We start from the raw sequence: 24,355 nt of genomic DNA, 5'->3' as shown, positions 1-24,355 counted from the left end.
TTACTGTACCTGTGTTGGTTAATTTTTAAGGACACACACACTAAGCCACCTGTACAGTAATTGTACTGTGGCAGTTAAACCAGTGTGCGATCACAGGGGGTACAAAATCCTGTCTTAGTCTTAGCCATGCAAGTCAAGCACGGCCACATCTAAAACAAAATCTTGTTTAGAATTAATTATTTCTAAAAATGCCCCTGAATTGAATCTGAGAAATCACACCTGTCTCTCTGACATCCCTGTCAGTCAAGTCTTTAGAGGGCAGGGTTTTGGAAAGAAGGTGCGTGTTTGCAGGTCTATTTCAGTGGCTACAGTTGTTAGCTACCGTTCCCAGATGTAAATCTGTATTGTAAATACAAGTGTAGGCACAAGCAAGTGCCTTGATCTGCTAAACATTGAGACACGATTTTGAGGTGATTTGTGAATAATTCATCCATGTTTCACTTTATACTTTTTTTGGACCTCTTAATGTTTAATCAAATGTCTTAGCTCAGTCTTCCAGTAAAAAAGACAGGCTTCTCTCTGGTGATGTATGCCAGAGTTATCCAATCTTTTAGTCTGCATAAACCCTGCCCCTTTCTTACAATCAACTGCAAGCTCTCATTCAGATCTGCCTCCATCCAATCAATAACAGATTGAAGTCCCCGTCCTATGTTGTTGTTGTTGTTTTTTTGATAACCGGTTTTATTTGGATGTATGTCACAATATGGAAGAAAAGATCTGTCACTACCTCCATTTCATTGCAGCTTTAAGTAGTTGCATAGTTCTGGTCATGTAGTTTACTTGTTTATTACCTTGTAACCTGACAGGTGGTCAGGTGTTTGGGTGAGAAGTGATTACATAAGCGTTAAATTAGTATGCCTCCACTGAGAACTTTATATTGGGTACAGATTATTTTGGTTTATGGAAATCTGGCAAATCACCTTTTCCTCATTTCCTCCTTTACTCCTCATTCCCTGCCCGTGTGTTTTTGGTTAGCACACTTGGTTAACTCCAGTTCTTCCAGTTACTTCTTAATTAGCTGCTCTACAGGATTACTAAACAAGATTAGAAGGAAAAAAAAAAAAGGAAAATCCCTTCCACCTGCCTACCTGCCAGAGGATTGCCACAGTTATACACCTGCGCTTATCTTTGGCAATCTGGATAGCACTTTATTACAACAATATACTATTGTAACTATCAGTGGATACTGTGTAACAGGTATGCACAGGTGTAGGAAGGTTTGGTCACATCGTCCGAAGTGAAGCAACGACTATTTTACAACAGCTTAATTTTCAAGCCACAGGAAGTCACTATGTGGAAGCTCATATGGACCGGCATCCTGTGTTGTTTAGGCTGTATTTTTGCAATAGGCCAGCTGGATATTTCTGCAGGTATGTATATTTGTGTATGTAAATATGTATTAGGTGGGAGTGTGATGGATGAAGGGCTATCACCAAGTAATTTGTATATTTCTTTTTCAGGGGAAGTTGACTGGATTCCCATGCTTGAAAATCCAGATAAGTGCTCACAAAGATTGTTTCAAATGTGTGTGGAAAAGCCTGGAGACCATGGACTCTTGCCGAGGCATAAGCGTAATGTATTTCTGTCCAGTAGAGTACACCACTGCAGTCAAGAAACAGTGCAGCAGCAAGCCGTCACTAACTACCTCAAATACTACCAGCTCAGAGGTGAGACACTATTACTATTGCTATTTATATTTTTAGTAATAAAAAGTATTAATAGTAATAGTAACAGCAAAGTAAATTATTAGTTGCACATGCATTAATTTAATATATTTATATCGAATTCAGTGTCAATGAACTCAAAGTAGCTTTTGTATCTGCTGCTTCCCTTTTGGAACATTCTAAAAATCACAAACTTTAGTGTTTCTTAAAGATATATGTCAAAGATGACAAAGATATTAAGATAACAAATCACAATTAAGTGGACACAGGTGAATTTTAAATATTTTCACTACTCTGGTTTGAATAAATTTTTACATCCTCTTACTGTTAGTCTTTTTGGAAATAGCCCCTTTACTAACAGAATATAGACACTTAATGGCATCATTCTACAAGGAATTATATCATTTTAGTTGGAAAACAACAGCATAAACATGAACCATTATTAGCTCTGGAATTGTTGATTTGTCTCATGCTATTTTTGTCTCAAGCTATAATTAATAAAGTTTAAATTCCTGAGCTCAACCAGATCATATTTCTGAGAGTCTGATATACCCTTTTATAGTCATTCTTCCTTGTTACAACAAAGCATGTTCATTTTTAACAGTTACAGAACTCAAAAGATACTGCATAACGGGAATGACCCAAGTACTCAAAGCCAAGTACTCAAAGTGCTCACTGCTGTAAACTGGCCAAGAAATAACTAGTGCCTCAACAAGGAGATGGGTGAAGAAGAATTTTAGGATTTTAATAATAGGTAAGAGCAAGGTGGCTGAAAGTTATACCGTATATATTGCTAGATAGATTAAAAACCATGGCGAATTAAGTTCTTGCAGATTCTCTTCTTGTTAAAATAATCATCACCATTAGCACATTGTAAAAAGACTACATTATAGACCATAACCCAAAACCCAGACCAAACTTTGACCCAAGTAACAAGAATCAAAACCACATTTTTGTTAAGACCTCAACATCAAGAATCCACAAAGGTTTCCATTATTATATATTATATATTAATCAACTAGTGCAAGCTGTTCTATACAGCTGACAGCTGAGTATGTAACAGTGAGATCTCATTAGCGTTTGGCAGTCAGATCCACTCAGAGGTCTCAGGTTAGTGTTAAAAGACCTCAAGACAATCTTTCACAGTTCATGTGTGATTTCTCCCTTAAAGGGGTCATATGATGTTGCTAAAAAGAACATTATTTTGTGTATTTGGTGTAATGAAATTTGTTCATTGAACCTTGTTTAAGGTTCAAAAAACACATTATTTTCCACATACTGTACATTATTGTTTCTCCTCTATGCCCTGCCTTTCTGAAACGCGTAGATTTTTACAAAGCTCATCGGTCTGAAAAGCGAGGTGTGCTGTGATTGGGCAGCTATCCAGTGCGTTATGATTGGCCGAATACCTCAAGCGTGTGACGGAAATGTTACGCCCCTACCATACTGTGATGATGCCCTGTCAGGCCAGAGCGATGATTCAAAAACATGAAAACCCATTATAAACGAGGCATTTGTTGCATCCAGTGGGCACATAATTATGGATTATAATGACTTACACTGTCTTTTTACGCGTTGCGTTGCATCGCGCCGCGTAAACATAAAACCATGTCTGCATTTGTGATCGGAGAAATGACAAATAACAAGCGCTACTCTACACTGCTCAAAACTCGCGTTAGAATCATCAGTGGCAAATCCTTTAAATATAAAAAACGTACTTACAGTCTGTGAGTCAGAACAGCCGGCATTGTAGTCTACTCTCCCAGGATCAGGAAACAGTCCTCCATAAAATGTGCTGCACACATCTGAATATTTGGGTTGAAGTGTTCTGGAACAGTGTTGTAAATACAACTTAACCACTGATTTCTAGTCGTGTCAATTTTTGGAAGGCCAAACAAAGTGGTTTCGCTTTCACCATGAAACACAGCGTCACACACGGCGGCCTAGAGTGAGCAGAGGCCGGGGGCTAGAGTGAGGAATGGCCGGAGGGCTAGAGAACGATGCGGCCGGCGGATTCGACGAAGGAGCGTCCGGAGGGCTTGCAGCAACCACATGTGACGACCCCGGGCTGGACTCCGCTTCGTCCACGGTGAAAGCTGATCTGGCGATCCACAGCGCAAAGTTGTTGTATTTCCTCAGCATCCAGCACGGATCAGCTCCAGGCATGACGACGCAATATCGTCCTCTTTTGAAAGGCCAAACAAAGTAGTTTCGCTTTCACAATGAAACACAGCGTCTCCACGGCATGGTGGCGGCGGCAACAATACTACAGTGAGAATAAAAGTTACGCCTTCTTTCTTTGCGTGAACATTTGGGCGGCAAATCTTCCCACATCGTGTCGTAGACATGTGGTGGCGTGTTAGAACGAGCCGTTTTAGGTAGGCATGGCTGACTCTTAACTTTTATAAAGAATATCTCTTTGAATTTGAGACTTTAGTCTTTGCAGCTTTACAGATCTTCTTTATGCATCAAGAGCTTGCAACACTTCAAAGAGAAAGGAAAAATGTAAATCGCATCATATGACCCCTTTAACAAATTAAAAGGCAGTATGGTGGGGTTAAAAGTCAGCTAACACATTGGAATGGGGCCAATAATGTCAAAGCTTTTATACCCATGACTGAGATCGAGGGTGTGAGCAATCTTGTCTAAGTGCACCATTGAGACACTAATTGTAAAAGTAGAGTTTGGGATTGGAAAACAATGTCATCTGGACAGATAATTGCTGTGTCTGTCAAGAAAATGCACTCATTTGTCCAAACAACTGTGATGTATCAGATTGTCCTGTGAAATCCTGTCCTGTCAAGACAGAGACCAGAATAGGGTTGAGTCAGAGTTACTGCTAAATTTAAGAGTGTTGAGTACGAGTCAAGGCAGAGACCAGAGAAGGGTCTTAGTCTGTTCTTGACTCAGATTTAAACCTCTTCTGGTCTGGTTTCAACTGTAACACTGGTAGCTGAACTTTAACTTTTCAGATGAAAGACACGTTCATTTATTCAGACAAGAACAAATGTTCTGTTACGCAAAAAAAGAGCAGTCTGATTGTATTACTTACTGTTATGATTGTGTTTTGTTGCACTAATACAATGTTGTTGTTGTTTTTACATAAGTGTGTCAGGAAATCGTGTGGGAGGCTTTCAAAATCTTCTTGGATCGCCTCCCCAATCAAGAAGAATACAAGAGCTGGATGAGCCAGTGCCAGACAGAAAGAGTCTCCATACAGGAGATTGGCGCTGCCTTTAGCCAATCAGAAGAACACTTAGCACTTATCCATGGAGTATGTATAGCATAAGACCGGTATCATTAACATTGTACTAATTATGTTAGCTGATACTTTTGGTATGGATCGAGTATTATGGGTGACTGGTTCATGTGCATGTCAGATTGTCTGACTTCTGTCTTTTGAATCTTTATGGTCCATTGCAGAGACTTGCGCAGACGAGACCGAAAAGGTGCAATAATATTTTAAAAACCTGTTTTCATCTTCAACCCATCCTTTTACAAATACCCCCTTCTCCCCAGCCATGTATTGTAATAGATGAGTTCTGTCTTACTGAGTCTGTTTTTCTCCTCACCTTTTGTTTTCCTCTTTCTTCTCAGTAAGACACCTACATACTCAGGATGCAGGTATATACCCTTTATACCTGTTCTTTATTTTTTCATTAAATGGACTGTGCATTAGAAAACTTGTGTGTGGTTGAATAGTTAACTCTTACTTTTGAAGGTCTTTGCATCATTTCTGGCTGGCCTATTTTTTTTAATTTTTTTATAAATACAGTCCTGAGGAGTCTTCCCAAGAGCAAGACCGTGTGCCACCAGGTCTGTCTATTATGATTGTTGTTATTGACAGTTTCTTACATAAAATGTATATAACCCTTACAAAATCCTCTTGGCCTAATCTCATGAAAACTGTGAAGAACATGAATGCGTCATATTTGATATTTTGATTTTCAGAATCAGAATCAGGAAAAGCTTAATTGCCAAGTGTGCACAAGGATTTCTTTATTATTATTATTTTTTTTTTGTAATGAAGCTTCCAAAATAAAATAAAAAAAGATTATATATTAAAACCATTCAGGTTTTTTTTTTTTTTTTTTTTTGCATTGAGCATTAATTTACACAACCATTAATATTGTATTAATTAATGTTGTATTATTAAATATTAAACTAATTAATATTAAAATATGAATTTGTAAAATTTGTTTGGCAACTAGCTGCTGTAAAAAGTTGCCGATGCACATTTATGGTGGCAAATTAGAAATTTAAACGTTTTTAATAAAAAGGATAAGATACTTGGCTTGTAGGGCTTGGTTTGCATTTCATTTGAAACCATTGAATCCAAACTAGAATATTTCTGGAAAAAATACTACTGATGATAACTAGACTAAGATTGTGGTCTGAAACCATTAATGCTTATTACTTTTCTGTGAGGTTCTACAGTGTTATTTTGATGCAAACATGTGCAATTCACATTCAAATGTTGTAATCAGAAATGGCAAGAAATAAACCTAAATAGATCTTATAACATTTGCCTGCACTCCAAGAGACAAATAATCATCTTCAAAACTTGGTAGGTGATGAGCTTCCAGCAGAGACCACTGTGGTGGTGACCATGGCGGTTCCAGATGAAGTTATCTCAGAGAGCGTGAAAGAAGTTACTGCAGAAGCACCATCTGCTGTCATGATAATGGAGATGGATACTGAGGTAGGTGTTTGACAGGCTGAAGTATACGGTTCATACTGATATAAAATAAAGTCTGGTTCAAATCTGATGCACTCATGAGTCATAATACATACAAAAAAATATACATATAACCGAATTATGAATACTGAACACCTGCTAAACAAATTGTGTGTGTGTATTGTCTATGGTAGATCACTAATGAGATTGAGCAGGAAGCAGCTACTTCGCCTTCAGGTTCTCTGGTTAAGCAGAGGGTGGAGTTGGCTATGTTATTGACTGGAGAACCATGGAGTGAAGAGCTGTTCAACTCCACCAGCAGTAAACTTGGCCGACTCACTCAGAAGATCACAGAGAAGGTACAACGCACACACACACTATAATTTTTACACTAATGTTATATATAACGTTTGTTCTGTTCCAACCTTTTAAGTTACTATATTGTTTTGGTTTTGTGTTGCCTATGTTTGTAATTTCTTACAGATTTCAGCTGCTTTGGAGGAACTGACAGAATTCAAGAGTGTATCAGTATTGAACATCAGGTGTGTTAGTGCATGTTTAATTTTGTTAGGTATAGTTGCTAAACAGTGGCTCCAAAGAGTATTCAGACACTTAATTTACACTTAAAAATTGTATGAATATCGTTGCATTTGATTTACATTAAAGGAAAATAAGTAGCATTTTAAAAATGACAGATCAAGCATACAGTTCGAGCAAAATGTTTTTTTTTTTAAACAAAGAATTGTTCTAGATTTTAAATGACAACACAATACGTGCACTCTATAAAATGTACAAGAATTTAAATAGTGGTAGTTGTGCTACAAATTTGAACTTTATCTTTCCTGTAGGCCACAGATGGATCCCTCAAGGTAAATTAGACTTGATTGTGTGCATGAATGCAGGTTTGTGAGTGATAGAATGTATTTGTTGCAGTCTTTCTTTGCGCAAGACTGAGAAAGCAATAATTATGTTTATAGTCATGCAATTACAATGGAAATCTATGGGGCAAGACATTATTCTGATATAAACACCTTAAAATACAGTGTTTGAAAATATAGCCACAAGACTTAAACATTACAACTGATAATCTAAGACTATTGTTATCAAGTCACTTGCTAACTTTATCTGTGCAAAGTTATTTCCAATCCGAACCCCTAAAGATTCATTGTAAGTGCAGTTGTTGTTTTCTTTCTGCAGTGGTGAGAAGGCAGTATTGGTGGAATATGTTGTGTCCCTCCAGACCAGCAGTGAAGAGATCAGCAGTGAGACACTGGACTTCATTAATCTTCAATCCAACATGGTAGAGGGCACCTTTAGTTACTCAGAGGGGCCCACTGTTCAGTACACCATTACTGACCTCCACCCGGACATCACTGAGTCTCTGCATGGTACTGCTCTATCATCTGCTTGTAGCTATTAGTCCTCTGCAGTACATCTCAGCAGTCTGTAATGGTGTAATGTTCTCGTCAGTGGAAACCTCTCCAGAGGAAACCCATCCTGCAGATGAATCTCTAGACCCTGACCGCAAGGTGAATCAAATTTCTGTCAAGGTGGCAGTGAAGTCACCAACTACAGTTTACCAACAAGATATTTACATATACTCAACAAGGTGCACAATTTGAGATATTATTCTTGACACATAGAACAAATAATGCGGACGAGTTACGTACCAAATTTAATACTTTGGATTAAAGATTACAACTAAAACCTAACTCTAGAATGGAATAGCAGGAGCAGTAATATTGATGACTACCCTAGCAAGCACTACCAATAACTTCAACAAAGTCTGGGAATCAGCTGTTTTATTTTGTATATTTTCTAGGATGATATTTTAGCAGTAGAAAAACCATCTGAGGTGTCTGGAGAGGTGGTGAAGGAGGTCTTTACTGTTGGTGACCTTTTGGATTCTACAATATCAGAAGAGGAAGGTATGATGACGGCACACCACCCCTTATAGACCATCCTAGTGGTAGTTTTTTTAGAGGATAAGAACCAATATTCACATATACAATGATTTAGAGCAGGGTTGTACAATCCTGCTCCTGAAGGGCCAGCATCCTGCAGAATTTTGTTCCAGCCTTCCAACACACTGGATTTTTTCTAAATTCTGCTGGACAGTGGCCCTAAAAGAAAGCAGGATTGGACACTACTCATTTACACCAACATGGTGGTGAAAGACTCAAGTCAAGATGCTTATTTATTCCTACTTTCAGACCTTCAAGACAAGGACTTGGTGTCACAGTTTCCTCCCAACCAGACTCTTGCTGTGGAAGGTGAAGCTGTAGGTCCCTTTATTGATGCCAAGCAAGACATTGACTTGACAATGGATGACTTTGATCCCGCTTCTGGATCTGGTGCAGAAGACGATTGGGTAACTGTTCTTACTAGGGCTCAAGAGCCAGTTAGAGAGACAGAGGGTGAGGAAGAGGTTTTAATTGATGTAGACACACCACAGATAGAGGACTATGAATTCTACACAGTTACAACAGTGGTTGAAGAGGACCAGATCTTGCCTGAGGAAACTCCTGAACTGATTACTGTTAAAGCTGGAGAAGATGGAAACCTACAGGTTGGTAGCAATGTGCCCACAATGCCACCAGTCAAAGTGGCTGAGGCAGAATCTACCCTAAAACCTGAGGGAGACCTCATACTACCTGAAGACAACAAGGAGGAAACTGTTTTAACAGAAACGCAGAAGGATGGGGAAACTGAAGTTGCTTTGATCACAAAGGAGGAATCAGAAGAGGAATGGGAAGAATCTGTTGACAGTACCACAATGGCACAGCAGAATGATTTTGTACTAACAGATGTTTCAGCTATACAGTTTTCAGAGGAAGTTCTAACAGAGGATGAGATCCTATTGGTCACCATTGAACCAGCAAGCCCAGTCTACCCAACACCTCTTTCACCTGAGAAAGAACCACCCTTCTCCCTCAACCCCTTGATGACCCCAGCGGAGGTTGAGTTGGTGCATACCTTAAATTCAGAAGTCATGACTACATTTCTAGATGTGATCCATTACAAAGAGGAAGAGGGTAGTGGCGTCCCTGGTGTCATCCAGGGCGGTGAGGTTTCCAGCATTGCCTTGCCAACTAACCCTGGGCGGTCTTTGATAGTGTTTTTCAGTCTTCGTGTAACTAACATGATATTCTCTGAGGATCTGTTCAATAAGAGCTCTGCAGAGTACAAAGCCTTGGAGCAGCGGTTCCTTGAATTGGCAGTGTACCTCCTCTAAAGTATGTTTGCTCCTATTGTTTTTCCTTTTCCCTATCCCAGAGGTCTTCGACCCTGCTCCTGGGGACCCACTGTCCTGCAGAGTTTATTTCCAACCTGCTTCAGCACACCTGCCTATGTATTTTTAAGTGATCCTGAAAAGCTTAATTAAGCTGGTTCAGGTGTGTTTGATTATGGGCGGTGGGTCCCCAGGATAGGGCTGTCACGATAACCGCAATATCGCAAAACCGCGCTATTGACGAGCATACCGCAGAGGAATGCAAGAACCGCAGCAACCGCGATTTTTGTTTTGCGTGTTTTCTTTTTTCGTAAGGTTATGCCCTTCTCGTTTTACACTTCATGCATGTGGACTGAATATTAAACAAGTTAGTAATGATAACATAATGTGTACCATGCTGATTTGTAGAGGCTCCGTAGATTTGCATTAACAAGCCTAAACAGACAGTGAATCAGAGAGAGATCGACTGAGCGCGTGCGATTACTTGCGTCTGGCCTCCAGGCCGAGTCATATATATTTGTGAAAATAGGTTGTCATGTCCAAGGAAAGCGAAATCTCTGTCTTAGCATCAACGCATAGCTGGTCAGCTGAGCCTTCTAAAGTGGCGCTCAAAGTTAAAATGATTTCAACAGCGTGTTTCATTACGTCTCTTTGAATGAATGAATCAGCATTTTTGAACGTGTAGTTGAATGACAGTCCCTTTCCACCACCTTGTGGCGAAACACTGTAACTGCACTGACTGACAGCCCATCTAGAACGGTCTGAATACTTTCCGTACCCACTGTATATATATGTATGGCGATAATACCGCATATCGCGCTATTGAGCCACTCAAAATTACTGCAAGGGAAATTCTCTCACCGGGACAGCCCTACCCCAGGAGCAGAGTTGAAGACCTCTGCTGTTATTCCTCTTCAACCACATTTCCTGTCAAACCTCCACTCATCAATCAGAAGTGTCCTACTCCTGGAGGGCCACCTTCCACCATAGTTTAGCACAAGCCACAGCTAAACACACCCGAACTAGCTAATCAAGGTCTTCAATATTACTAGAAACTTACAGGCAGATGTGTTGGAGCTAAACTCTGCTGGAAGGTGACCCTCCAAAAGCAGAAATGGACATCCATGATCCAGATTGAATAATTCACTAATTCAGGGGTTCTCAACTCTGGCCTTAAAGGTCCACTTTCCAGCAGAGTTTAGCTCCAGCCTTAATCAAACTGGAAAGTGGACCTTGGGGTCGGAGTTGAGAACCCTGAGCACCCCTACAATAATTTATATTATATGCCAGTGGTTCCCAACACTGGTCATGGAGTATTCCCAACTCTGCACATTTTGTATGATTCCATAATCAAACTCACCCTCAAATCATGCATCAGCTAATTAGTAGAGACTCCAAGACCTGAAATGGGTGTGTCATATAAGAGTGACATCAAAAATGTTTATTAATTATTATATGGTATTCCAGATCCAAGTTTGGGAACCACTTTTATATACCAGGGCTCTTCAACTCCAGTCCTGTTGGCCCAAACACACCTAAACAAGATTATCAAGGTGTCCAGAATTGCTTGCAAGCTATAGACAGGTAGGTTAGATTGGGATTGTTGCTATAGTCTGCAGGGCACTGACCCTTCAGGACTGGAATTGAAGAGTTCTATTATATACCATTTATGTTTGCGAGTTTATGAACTCATTATTGGGATTGTATGTCCCTCAGCTGGTGCCATATTTGCAGTCAAACCTCAGTCACTTTGAGAACCTGGAGATCTTGAACTTCAGGAATGGAAGCATTGTGGTGAACAGCCGTATGAAGTTTGGGAAGCCTGTTCCTCGTGGAGTCATTACTGCTGTTTACCTCATTCTAGAGGACTTCTGCAACACAGCTTACCAGACCATGAACCTCGCCATTGACAAATATTCATTGGATGTCGAATCAGGTAAGACAAGATCAGTCACTTTTGTCACTTTGGTCCTAAAGCATGTATATTATGTATTATGTACCTCATCACATGCCACCTTAAAGCTGTGGCTAATCTATGTGGGTATGTTTGTTTTAGGGGAACAGGCAGACCCGTGCAAGTTTCAGGCATGCAATGAGTTTGCTGAATGTACAGTGAACCAATGGTCAGGTGAAGCTGAATGTGTGTGTAATGCTGGTTACTTCAGCATGGACGGACTACCCTGCCAGAGCATCTGTGACCTTCAACATGACTTCTGCTTGAATGATGGGAAATGCGATGTCATTCCAGGCCAAGGAGCCATCTGCAGGTTTGTATATTTGATTATATGACACTCAAGAAATTTTAAATGCAAATGTGTACATTTAAAAAAATTAATTGCAGATCATACACTGTACAGTTAGGTCTGTACTACCTGGAGAACAGCATTCTCATTCATCTTAAACTATGTAGCTGCAAGACTGGCATTGTCTTAAGGTTTTTAAGTTTGTTTGTTTGTATGTTTGTCTGCTCTATAGATGCCCTGTTGGGGAAAACTGGTGGTACAGAGGAGAACATTGTGAAGAGTATGTTTCTGAGCCACTCGTAGTTGGCATTGCCATAGCATCTGTTGCCGGGTTCCTTCTGGTGGCGTCAGGAGTAATCTTCTTCCTAGCAAGAACTCTGAGAGACCAGTATGACAAGGATGAAACGGAGGACCCAGTACGGTAAGAGTCAATCTGGTAAATCACTGCTTCATCCCAACTCGCATGCTTTTACTGTGCATTATAATATTCTTTCTAATACGGACTTTGTCTTATGTAAGGGAACTCCAGTTCATGAAAACTTTACCTCAGAAGTCCGAGCCTTCAGAGTCGATCACCTGACACAAACACTTGATTCGAGTTTGACCTTGAGTAAAGCAGACTTGAGCTTCTGGAAAAGTGCTATACAACTAAAACCTATAAAAATTTGAATGAAAGCATGATATTTCAATAAAAGAAAAATTAAACCAATAAATCAACAGTGATGAATGAGAACATGCAAATTGTTAAATGAAAAACAAGTTTTTAAAAATAAAACTAAGGTTTAAATTACCCAACAAACAACAAACTATTGAATTATTACAGTATATTATATATAAATATTTTGCCTGAGTAGCTTTGGCATGTAAATAATTGTTAGAACAAATATTTGTAAGAACTGTCACTTATGAACGAGTAAGTTTTCTTACTTAAATCTCTTTAATTACTGCATGTGCAGCATTGAGATTTGCATTAATTCGTCAACATGGCGGATCTTTGATCCCTTGACCCTCTTTAAGTCATGACTTCTTAACCTTATGGATGTAATAATGGCTGTTGCGACCTCTTTTGTGTGTGTATACATGTTTGTATGCAGGAGAGAAGACAGCGGACCATTTCTAGACAGGGCCACTAAGTATAACCCCATGTTTGAGAGCGATTTAACTACAGGTTACAGCCATTACTACCAGCGGTACCCCGGGCCCCTAGTCCACAGCAGTGCCAGTGCCGAGGCATTCACAGAGTTCAGCAGCGAAGAGATACGGCATATTTATGAGAACAGTGAACTCACCAAGGAGGTACGGGTCTGTGAATGCATGTTTTCAACAAATTACTTTGTATAAAGCACCTTAGATAAGCAAGTGAAATTTTTTGTGAAATATGTAAGCAAGTGTGTAATACATGTTTCTGGGAGTTTCTCTTCCTTTCCATTCCATAGGATATTCAAGATCGCATCCGCATTCTTGAACTCTACACAAGAGATCGTCAGTTTGCAGATTTTTTGAAGCAGCATCAAATGTGAGTTTTTTTTTTAACATGCCTTATTAATAACCTATGGCTTTGCTTATTTTCACCCCTCATGTCATTTTGTGTTTATTTTATCAGAGAGATGGATAATCAAAGAGAAAGTTCCTCCAGTAGTCAATACCTGTCCAATGTCCAATAGTCTGCTGAGTGCAAAACAATGAAGGTTAGTAAACAGTGTTATGAGAACAACATGTTATAGTGTAACAATATGTTTTGTGTCTCCAGTGTTGCATCTAGTGTAAACATCAGTGGATCTTTAGAACTTTTCAGACTTTTATTTTTTTATTTGTATTTTTTTAATTATTTTAAATACAGTGTTTGTATTGATTTGTGTCATGTGCTCCTCTTCTAGAAACTTGCATTGTCTTTTGGGAAATGGCATCTTAGTGATTCCAGAGCAATTTCTCTTCAGCCTCTCTGAGATTTTGCCATCACAAATTAAAATGGCTACCTATGGATACTTCTTAAAATAAGATTCAACAAATTTTATGATTTTTTTTTTTTTCCCCTCTATTGTTAAAGACAATTTTCTGCCACAGACAATATCCTTGTCATTCATTGAAATGTTTTGTTAGTGCCTTCTAATCTTATAGCTGTGGCCCATCTGTCATACAATGAATCTTTGGTGTTAAAAGAAAAAGATCCTTGATGCATTAATCCTGAAAGTTACTTGAATCACAGACCATTAATCTTGTATTACCCTTTTAGTACATTACCTTTTATAGTTTCACTGCTTGTCAGAGATTCCAAGCTGTTGTGTATTAAGTCAAATCAGGCTGCTAATTTTAATTATTTTTAAGGCAAGTTCACTTGTGGCCATCTTGGAAGCATCCATGCAGCTATTTGCTATGTAGGTAACAGTTATACAAGTACAGCTCCTATATACTTGACGATTGACCAAAACCTCCAAGACAATTCAAATAAGTAGGAAAATCTGACAGCAGTGGTATCATAGATCTGCTTTATATGCTCAAATCACAGGGGGGAAAAAACAATACCTCTATCAAAAAGGTGATTGGCTCTTTAACTGAAAGTAGGGACTTCCATTCCTACAGTTGCCATTTTGAGTGTTGCATTTCCTCCTATTTATTTTTTAAGTGAGTGCACCATCACCTCCTTCCAATAATGGACATTTGTATGTATTTTTACATTATTTGCTGTATTTAAAATTGTATCAGTTAAAGCAGGGGTCTCCAAACTCGGTTCTGGAGGGCCGGTGTGCTGCAGAGTTTAGCTCCAACCCTGATCAAACACACCTGAACTAGTTAATCAAGGTCTTACTAGGTATACTAGAAACTTCCAGGCAGGTGTGTTGAGGCAAGTTGGAGCTAAACTCTGCAGGACAACGGCCCTCCAGGAACGAGTTTGGAGACCCCTGAGTTAAAGGGATAGTTCACCTACAGTAAAACTAATACTGTCATCATTTACTTGCATCATTACTTAAGAGAGTAAATTATTTGGCAGAATTGTCTTATGTGTGTGACCGATGCCTTTGAATTTTTGTGAGAATTAAATAAAACTGTTATCCTGGAGACTTTTATTTACACCTATTTTTACATTTTTGAGGAATGATTGACAGTATGTATGGTTTGTATTGCATGTGTGCCTGTGTGTGTTTGCCTGCAGAGCGATACAATGTGCTTTGGGCTGATGGTCTTCCACGTATCAGAGCTAATTTAGGAGAATAGAGAGCTCACTACAATTAGTCAAAAAAGAGATTACAGCCCAGATTACAGATCATTACCTGCAGCCTGTGCTGAAAGTGTGAGATGTGACTGTTTTCCAGTTTATAGCATGAAAATGGAAATGGCTCTAACATGTGTTATACTACATAGTGAGGTCCAAAAGTCTGAGACAGACTCAATACGTGCAAAACTATGTCATGTGGGTTTGGAGTGACATGAGAGTGATTAAACTATTCAGGTTTGGTGTATTGGTCATTTAGTGATAATGAAAAGATCTCCAAAAAGTCACATACTTCATTTTGTTGATATAATGAGAAACAAATGGAGACCAATGTGATAATATGTAACACATGAAAGATACAATTATCCATTATTTGTTTGCTAGTGTTTTAAGTAGAGAGCATGAGAAACGACTATAATCAGAACCAGGCTGAGTGCCTGAGGCACAAAGAAAGGGGTGTTTTTCTCTCTACAATGTCAGTAGTGAAAGAACTGATGGTCCAATGATTTTGTCGACATTTGAAGTGTAACTGAATAACCTGTTGCAGTTACACTTCACATTTTAAACTCTAGGGAGCGGTATCTGTGTTTTTAATATTTCAAAGTGTGATCAATGCATCACACAATAGATTAGGGGTTGTCAACTCTGGCCCTCGATGTCCACTTTCCTTAAGAGTTTAGCTCCAACCTCGATCAAACTCTACTGCCAGTAACTTTCTAGTAATCCTGAAAACCTTGATAAGCTTGTTCAGGTGTGTTTGAATAGGGTTGGACTGGAGCTAAACTCTGCAGGAAAGTAGAACTCGAGGCCCAGAGTTGAGAACCCCTGCAATAGGCTAGATCAGGGGTTCTCGAACCTCTCCATGAAGTACCCCCAGCACTGCACGTTTTGTATGTCTCCCTATATCTGACACACCCACTTCAGGTCTTGCAGTCTCCACTAATGAGCTGATGAGTTGAATCAGGTGTGATAGATGAGGAAGACAAACAAAATGTGCAGGGCTGGGGGTACTCCAGGACAGGTTTGAGAACCACTGGGCTAGATGATCAAATGGCTGGTGTAAAATCCTCATGCTGCTCTATTTTAGGTGTTGCATTCACTATGAGGCAGTGTTTGCACTCTGTAGACATTGCTACAGTTCTTGTAAGTAGCGATATAGGACAGTGCTTCTCAATTCAAGTACTGGGGTACCACTGCTCTGCACATTTTGTATGTCTCTCTTATTTGACGCCCTCGGTTCAGTTCATGGATCTTCCTCCTAATGATCTGAATCAGGTGTGCTAAATAAAATGAACTTTTCCACGACATTCTAATTTATTGAGATGCACCTGTACAAAATGTGCAGAGCAGTGGTACCCCAGGACTAGAATTTAGAACCACTGATATCGGAGAAGCGAATCTTTTCGAAACTCTGAAACAATTGAACCAATATTGGTTTGAAAAATGATTGTTTTTCACAGCGCTCGGAACACCGCACGTTGGCGACACTGGTCAAGATGCTGTAAATACAACGGGAACACAGCGCAAAGTGTAATCTATTAAATGTAATCTACAAATAATACCATTAAATATGAAATGCATGTATCATTTGTTTTATTTTAATAACATGTAGTGCTTGTTTTGTGTTCTTAGGCAGGACTTGGCAAACTAGGCCAATTACGAACTAACTATTAACTACTATTTTTATTTTTTTAGCCTACTATAAACGTACATGTATTAAAATTCATGAAAACTGAACCGAGATGAGTTAAAGGCAGAATATGTAATTTTTTGCCACTGGAGGGCGCGTATTCAAAACAAACAAAGAAACAAAGGCATAGTTAGATGACGCTGTGACTGAGTGTGGAATCATGGGAGTTGTCGTCTTCATCCCCACAGCCGAAGCAATTTGATGGGACTCGAGCAGAAATCATGTTCATGGATGAGCTAATGTATTAAAGATTTATTAACGTCGTAGTATGAAGCAGGGTGAGGCTGAAAGCCGTCGAAGCAAAACGAGGCCACTGAATGAGCGCAACACACGGCTCGAAAGCAGCGGAGCTTTTATTATGCCACAGTCGACCGCTTCCGCTCCTTCCAGAAAGCAGTGGAAGTAAGCAGCGCTGTTTTATCATACTAGATACATTTGAACGTTCTGTTATAATGCTACTCTGTGCGGTCGTCACGTGTCTAATAAAATGCATGGCATATTAAAATGTCTTTGGTGTTTCCATGTTTTCTACAAAACAAAACCGGAAATCGAGGGGTTATGACGTCATAGGCAGGCGACACAATGACACTATGGACCTTTAAAGGCACAATATGTAATATTTTTTTATTAAAATATCCAAAAACCACTAGAACAGTGTTATATATTTTGCTGACTTTTGTACTTACATTATCCCAAATGTTTCGAAGAATGTTTAAATCCAGAGAAATTAAATTAAAAGCAATTTTAACTAGTGACATGGACCGTGTCCATAGTGTCATTGTGTCGCCTGCCAATGACGTCAAAACATGGAAACACCAAAGACGCTTTAATATGTTGTGCGTTTTAATAGACCGCTGACGACCACACAGAGTAGCATTATAACAGAACTTTCAAACATATCTAGTATGATAAAACAGCGCTGCCTTTTTTCCCCACATACGCACGACCGGAAGGAGTGGAAGCAGTCGACTGTGGCATAATAAAAGCTCCGCTGCTTTCGAGCCATGTGTCGCACTCATTCAGCGGCTTCGTTTCGCTTCGACGGCTTTCAGCCTCACCCTGCTTCATTCTACTACGTGAACATGATTTCTGCCCGAGTCCCGTCGAATTGATTTGGCTGTGGGGATGAAGACGACAACTCCCATGATTCCAGACTCAGTCACGGCGTCATCAAACTACACCTTTGGTTCTTTGTTTGTTTTGAATACGCGCCCTCTAGCGGTGAAAAATTACATATTGTGCCTTTAAGTCAAAACCATTAGACAGTCGTTCAGGGGTTCACCAGATCAACCGAATTTCGAAAGGTTTCTTTAATGTTTTTATTGAATATCAAGTGGCCAACATGAACTATATAACTACATTTCGAAACGTTTTGAAGCCAATGCTCTAATCAGTATGATAGCCTCGTTTTCTGAAATGAGGTGGGGAATTTGATACACACGCACTCCGAGGTTCTGAAAAGTTTTCAAAGCTTCAGAAAGCAGTGTTTCGAAAGTGACTTTCACTACTGTGTTTTATTCATTCCGATTAGTTTTTTTTTAACCCGTAGAGTATTTTTGTAAACGCTATAGCCTATTGTTTGATATTTAAGTTTAAAAAATAATGTTTAGCATCCAAAATTAGGAATGTAACGAGTCGATTCGATTCACGATTTTGATTTCACAATTAGATTTTCTCACGATTTTTTTTAACAAAATGAGACTTGAAGACATACAGTAAATGAAAACGTGTCATTTTATTAGGCTATTGCTGCATGTTTCTTTGTGAAATTGAAATATAACAAAACTAAATACATTTTAGAACAAACCCCAAATCAAACAAGTTACACAAATAAAATAAATCTCTTAATATGAACAAACTAAGGCTTTGTCTGTGCTCTTTCCATTTAAAATTAGAGGCAACCACTGGATTTTAATCATGATCCAAACAAAGATGCAGCATACATGCAGCATGAGTAGTTTTTAATCTAAATTAGACTGTATAATTTCGAAATTTGAAGCAAAAACAGAATGGTCTGACTTTAGTTTTGTGAAACTATACATAACAGTAGCGAACCGTGACTTTTGAACCTTGGCCCTCTCCCCCTTGCTTACAGAGTCTATTTAACCATTCACTGAATAGGCAGACTTGAAGAGTTTATTTCCACAGAAATTGTATTTATTTTATTTAAATGATGATTGTGAAATTATGAATTGCTTAAATACAATTGGAAATTATAACTTTTTATTAAAAATAATATTTAAAAGTTTGTCAATTAAAAAAAAATAAAAATTGTAAATATTGTTTTTACAATGGTTTAGGCCCTCTCTGAGGGCCTAGACTAGAGGGCCCTGATGGTTCCCCACTGCTACATAAAACATATCTGAACGAAACAGCAGATGAGCTGAATGAGATGCAGATTCACTCACTGACAGCAAGTAGAGCTTATGAACAACAATGATACAGTGTTTCCTGGGTTACCGCTGTAAACAAAGCAGAGCAGTGCTTATAAACACTACATTAATATGCATTGTTCAGAGGCAGAGATGAAAAGAAAATACCACGTAAACTTTTCTAAAGATAGTCAGTTCCCCTCAGAGATACATTCATATAAATTCCTACTCCAATTGTATCGCAATTTGTTTGGCATCTCAACCAATTTGAATCGTCACATATTTGAATCGATTTTCGACCAGCTAGCGGTTAATCGTTACATCCATATCCAAAATTTAATGGACAAGAATGATAAGAATGATAGTGTTCGTTTTGGCGTGAAACACCTGTTCATCATATCTCTTCACATTCCGCATGGTTATTTTTGTTACATAGAAACATTATGCCAGGGGCTATATCTTATTCTACTAAATGGATTTGCTTAATAAAATAACAGTAACATAATCAGAACAAATTAAAACCATGACAGAATGTTAAAGTAGCCTATAGTATGCTAGATCTGAGACTTGTTTTGCACACTGTATGTTTGAGATAAGTGTTGGAGACAGACACAGAAAAGGATTCTTCCTGTTATTGGTGTGCATCTAGTGATAAATTTGAGAAATGTCCTGCTGCAGGGCACACTTGTACAATATTTGTCAGTGTTACAGTCCTAATGATTCTGTGTACTTCGACTTTTCTGGCAACGTTGATAATGAATCACCCTCCTGAGTAGAATTCATCAGTTCCCCCCACACACATATGCTGCCAACAGCTGCATTTAGTCACTTTTTCTTCCCCTGAAGAAACACAAACACATACAAATTCTCACAATATTTAACACCACTGATCGCTGATGTCAAATTACCAAATTTTATAGACCATTTCGTTCCTTGTGTAGGACATCAAGCACTCATAATTTTAGTGTTTAATGCAAGCACATTTTGTCCACACCTTCATCTTTTTTCTACTTGTGTTTTTGTCCGTTTGTTAATCGGTATGTGTGTCTTTTTATATTTGTGTTTTGTTTCATGACCAAAATTTCTTCTGCAGGAACATGTGCGTGAAGTTCATTTGGTTCAACACGACTCTCCCTTTGAACCAATCACAGCTGCAGAGCAAAACACACACGCCAGAGCCTTAATCATTTTTTTTCCAACCTGTTTTGTCTTTTGTACCACCATAGCCCCATTAGTACTGTAGGTCAGTAAGCCTCCATTTATTGACTAAACTACATGTGTCCCTAATAATTCATATTGTTATATGAATTATTAGGGATTAATACTAGATATAATTTAGCATTATTATGAATATTATTTAAACATTTTTATTCAGACCAACAGCACATTGCGAATGTGTTATTGTTTTCATTTACATTTATGCATTTAGCAGGCGCTTTTGTCAAAAGCGACTTACAAAAGAGAAACATGTTTTCATTTGACAGTTCAATAAACAGGAAGGTCCAATTTAGACACAAAATAGCCAGTTACTTTATCTGTTTTTGCTCTGATAATAAGAAATAGTTGCAAATGAAGCCAAAGTTAAAGACTCATTCATAAAGACAGACAGTGTAGGCCTAGTTCCTGAATGAGTCAGTGCAGTGATTTTAAACGAATCGTTTTAGTAAATTTATTCAACGACTTACTCATAAATACAGCAACATCCTAATATGCATATTCTCTGAGTAATTACTTTATTCATTGACTCACTCATGAAGATTGTTGCTGTGTCCGAAATTGTATGTTGTAGGCCTATAGTAGGTAACACATTTGGTTTGAAACTTGCGCTACTGTTAAAAAGCTGTATATATGAATGTGTAGTTGCCTATGAAATTCAGACATAGATATGTTATCTACGGCCTCAGTTAGTGCCACTACACTGCCATCAAATCCTCTACCCCGGGGCCTCATGGGACAGTAAAGTGTCCATCAGATGCGTGCTTCAGAATTTCGCCAGAAGTATAGGTCATCCAGGAACTTTTAACTACTGTTTAGGAATACTATGAATTCAGAAATACTACTCCGCTCACTTACTGTTTTTCACACATTATAATATGAAAGTAGGTATATTCTGATGCAGGGAGGCACTAGTTTACTCATGAATCAATGTTTTGAACAAATTAGTAAATTATTCAGTAATTAATTCATAAAGACAGTCACTTGTCGCCACCTACTGGCGCATTGTTGAAACCTGCAGAATGAGAAATTTAAGGATCTGCCATATTTTTCAGCAAGGAAGTAAGCTATTTGGGAATGTGCAAGAATTCACTAGATGCTTTGGGGGAAAAAAGAATAAAGTGCAGTGCATGGTAAAACTATTTGCGCAACAAACCAGTGTGTTTATGATTATGATAATAATAGCGGCTACTTTGTCTCAACTTAAAGCCACTGAGAGATTAGGAAGATAAGAAATCTATGCTTTTGTTATGTAAAAATAAATATAGGTAAGGCAGAAAGTACTTTTTAACTACTTTTATTGCACAGATTGATTTCATTGACGTTATACTGTAGTTTTGGTCAACAAATACACTATCATGTGTACCAATTTGAATGACAAATTAAGACTGGTTACAAAGACAAGTTTAAAATCAAAATCCTTCAAAGTATCCCCAGGTTGGGAATCACTAGCCAAATCTATATGCCATGTGGGAATATCATACCGGACCTGCTGGAGCTCAGATACTGGCAGTGCAGTTTGGCATGCGCAGAGATCCAACCTTGGAAATTTATAGATGACTAATCTTAATCCATCCCTTTGACACCTCTTGGCACATTGGCTTTATCAGTGTGCCCAAGGAAAAACTGCCATCAGCAGTATGATTCATTAGCAGAGAGTTTTGTGCTGCTGCCAGGGGGCCCATGATCAGGATCCTTTCTGCCCAGAGCAGATGAGTGCATTCAATTTCCATCACAAATGCAACTTCCTCTTGATTAGAGTCTGAAAGATGCAGTGCTGTACATCTGCCTTAGACACTAGAACATCAAACAAACAATGACAGAGAACAGATAGAAAACAGACAGAGAGAAGAAGAGTGGTGGTGATTCCCGTTTCCCTGACATCCCAAAAACATGACTCTTAAACACGTGACTGTCGACAGCAGAGACACGCCAGTCCTGAAAACGAGGAAAGATCCATTCATATCAGTCTACCTACCGGTCACACATATGATTTAGCAACTGAAAAGTCCCTGACCCACTTTTACTGTATATTTACAGAGTAAAATTCATGAATATATCATTCATATTCATGGTGTTCTAATGCTGAAGGCTGGGGTTTTGTGTGTCTGTTTGTGAGGTAGTTGGGATTTTTGTAATGAAACATCTGTGCTGAATTTTCAATTATTTATCCTGAAACACCTCCAAGAGTGAGGAGTGGGGAAGAAAAAAAATCAAACAACTCCTGGTCACCACAGACAGAATCAGCAGTAAATATGTAAAATAGTAAAATGCTGTCATGTAGTTCAAGTAGCACTGTTTAAAGTAAACCTACGTTGTTATGCAAATCTGTTATGAAATCCATTAAAACACTGGAAAATTCTTGTTTGACAAAATACTGTATAAATGAAATCAGACAAGATAAAGGCTGTTTGAAAAAAAAAAAAAAACTAAACTAAACTTCAATGCTGTATAGAGACACTTTGACAATTCTCAAAGAAAATTCTTGTTTGTATAATGTGACACTGGCTGCTGAAAATTCAGCTTTGCCAAAACAGAAATAAATTACATTTGAAAATATATTAAAATACAAAGCAGTTATTTTAAAATGTAATAATATTTCAAAATACTACTGTTTTGACTGTGCTTTTGAGCAAATTACAAAATTTTACCAACCCCAAACTTTTGAATGGTACCAATATTTATATTAGGGTTGTAAGTATGGGTTTTTCCAATGGACAATTATTAAATTATTACATTTGTTAAATAAACTACTGACCTTGAATTTATACCCTGGTATCAACATCTCATTGCTTTTCCAAACTGACTGCAAAGACCTCAGTAGTTTTTAAACAAACTCCAGCAGTTCATAATCATTTGTTTGGTCACAATGATTTGTCAACTTACAGTATATTTTTTAAAGATGATTTGAAGTACTTTTGACCCATAATTTATTATTACAGGAGGCTAATAGGAGACAGCAGAATCATGAGACATGTTCAAAGGCCTTCTAGACAATTGACCGTAAGTACAAACAAATATATAAAATCATTTTCTGGTAATCAACTGGAAACAATCATGTTTAGTCAGAAACCTGGAACACTTATAGATGCTATAAATAACATGCTTTTGCACATTTTGAACATGTTCATTTTATTTATGAATGGATTCCAATCAGTCTTCAAACACTTTTTCATGTTTTTCTCCTCTAGCTGTGGTTAAATAGATTAAGTCTGAGAAATGGGTAACATGTGGTATTACATTATATTTTGAACAGCCACACTGTAGAGTCGCTGGGAAAGGAGAAAAAAAAAAGTTCTCTCTCAACAACAATTATCTTCAATGACTAAACAGTACTTTGTTTAGCATAACATTCTTGTCAAGGCACCTACGTGTTTCAAATTGCCATTGTATTCTAAGGTTTCATATTTCTAATATGAATCGTACCATGTGTTTTTAGTCAAAATAATTAACATTTCTTAGTATTTGTGACTACTGAGACCTATTGAGAAAATAGTTTAAAAAATAGTGAAGTATATACCATATGTGTCTGTGTAATCATGTATTGTTGTCCTGTATTATTTAGATTTATTAACAAAACCAATACATTTTATGTCGTTTTTTGAAAACCATTTAGTTATCCTATGATGTGACATTCAAAATTATCAAAATACAGTTTTATTTTTTTAATCACATTTATTTTTTATTTAATTTAGTTGTAATACATTTGTTTATCATAGATGGAGTTGCGTTATGCTCTATGCTGTTAATGTAAATAATACAAGAATAGTATAAACATTAGTAACTCCACAAATGTATCGAAATTGACTAAATTTACAGACTTTGGGAAATTTTAAAATGGTTATTCTGCAAATGGAAGATGATTCAATTATGTGTAATTGTTTTTAAGTGTTCTTAGTTTGTTTTTGTTTTGTTCATTTGTGATGAAACTTATTGTATTTCTGCCCATTTTGGCCAGGACACTGTGAAAGAGATTTTTAATCTCAGAAAAGGCTATCCTGGTTAAATAAAGGTTAAATAAATCAAATATTTTCTTCTTTCTTATGAAGG

The 24,355-nt window shown here is 38.0% G+C and overlaps 1 protein-coding gene and 1 long non-coding RNA gene across 7 annotated transcripts in view; one reads left to right on the top strand and one right to left on the bottom strand.

The window, feature by feature from the left end:
* The window catches only part of LOC107655522 (uncharacterized), a 36,196-nt gene that overhangs the window by 3,172 nt on the left and 8,669 nt on the right, over positions 1-24,355 (bottom strand). The gene's annotated exons all lie outside the window — the stretch shown is intronic.
* LOC107655518 (interphotoreceptor matrix proteoglycan 2-like) lies at positions 1,094-23,716 on the top strand. Of its 6 annotated transcripts, XM_016443021.1 has the most exons (22): positions 1,094-1,370; positions 1,461-1,667; positions 4,772-4,938; positions 5,088-5,113; positions 5,262-5,288; positions 5,440-5,480; positions 6,236-6,366; positions 6,537-6,701; positions 6,826-6,884; positions 7,191-7,211; positions 7,540-7,730; positions 7,813-7,871; positions 8,165-8,270; positions 8,556-9,559; positions 11,291-11,510; positions 11,631-11,841; positions 12,050-12,238; positions 12,912-13,113; positions 13,254-13,333; positions 13,421-13,505; positions 23,248-23,308; positions 23,497-23,715. In XM_016443021.1, the coding sequence occupies exons 1-20, from the start codon at positions 1,292-1,294 to the stop codon at positions 13,479-13,481; spliced, it is 3,246 nt and encodes a 1,081-aa protein (XP_016298507.1). In that variant the 5' UTR covers positions 1,094-1,291; the 3' UTR covers positions 13,482-13,505; positions 23,248-23,308; positions 23,497-23,715. The 6 variants fall into 6 exon arrangements, with proteins under 6 accessions (XP_016298507.1, XP_016298505.1, XP_016298506.1 ...); XM_016443019.1 differs by having other exon boundaries at positions 11,291-11,841; positions 23,497-23,716; XM_016443022.1 differs by lacking the exon at positions 1,094-1,370 and adding an exon at positions 2,269-2,418 and having other exon boundaries at positions 1,611-1,667; positions 11,291-11,841.

The sequence above is a fragment of the Sinocyclocheilus anshuiensis genome, unplaced genomic scaffold (genome assembly GCF_001515605.1).
Source record: "Sinocyclocheilus anshuiensis isolate Anshui unplaced genomic scaffold, SAMN03320099.WGS_v1.1 scaffold1148, whole genome shotgun sequence".
NCBI classification, from domain to species: Eukaryota; Metazoa; Chordata; class Actinopteri; order Cypriniformes; family Cyprinidae; genus Sinocyclocheilus; species Sinocyclocheilus anshuiensis.
The sequence above is the reverse complement of the archived record's forward strand: the minus strand, read 5'-3'. Positions and strand labels throughout refer to the sequence as shown.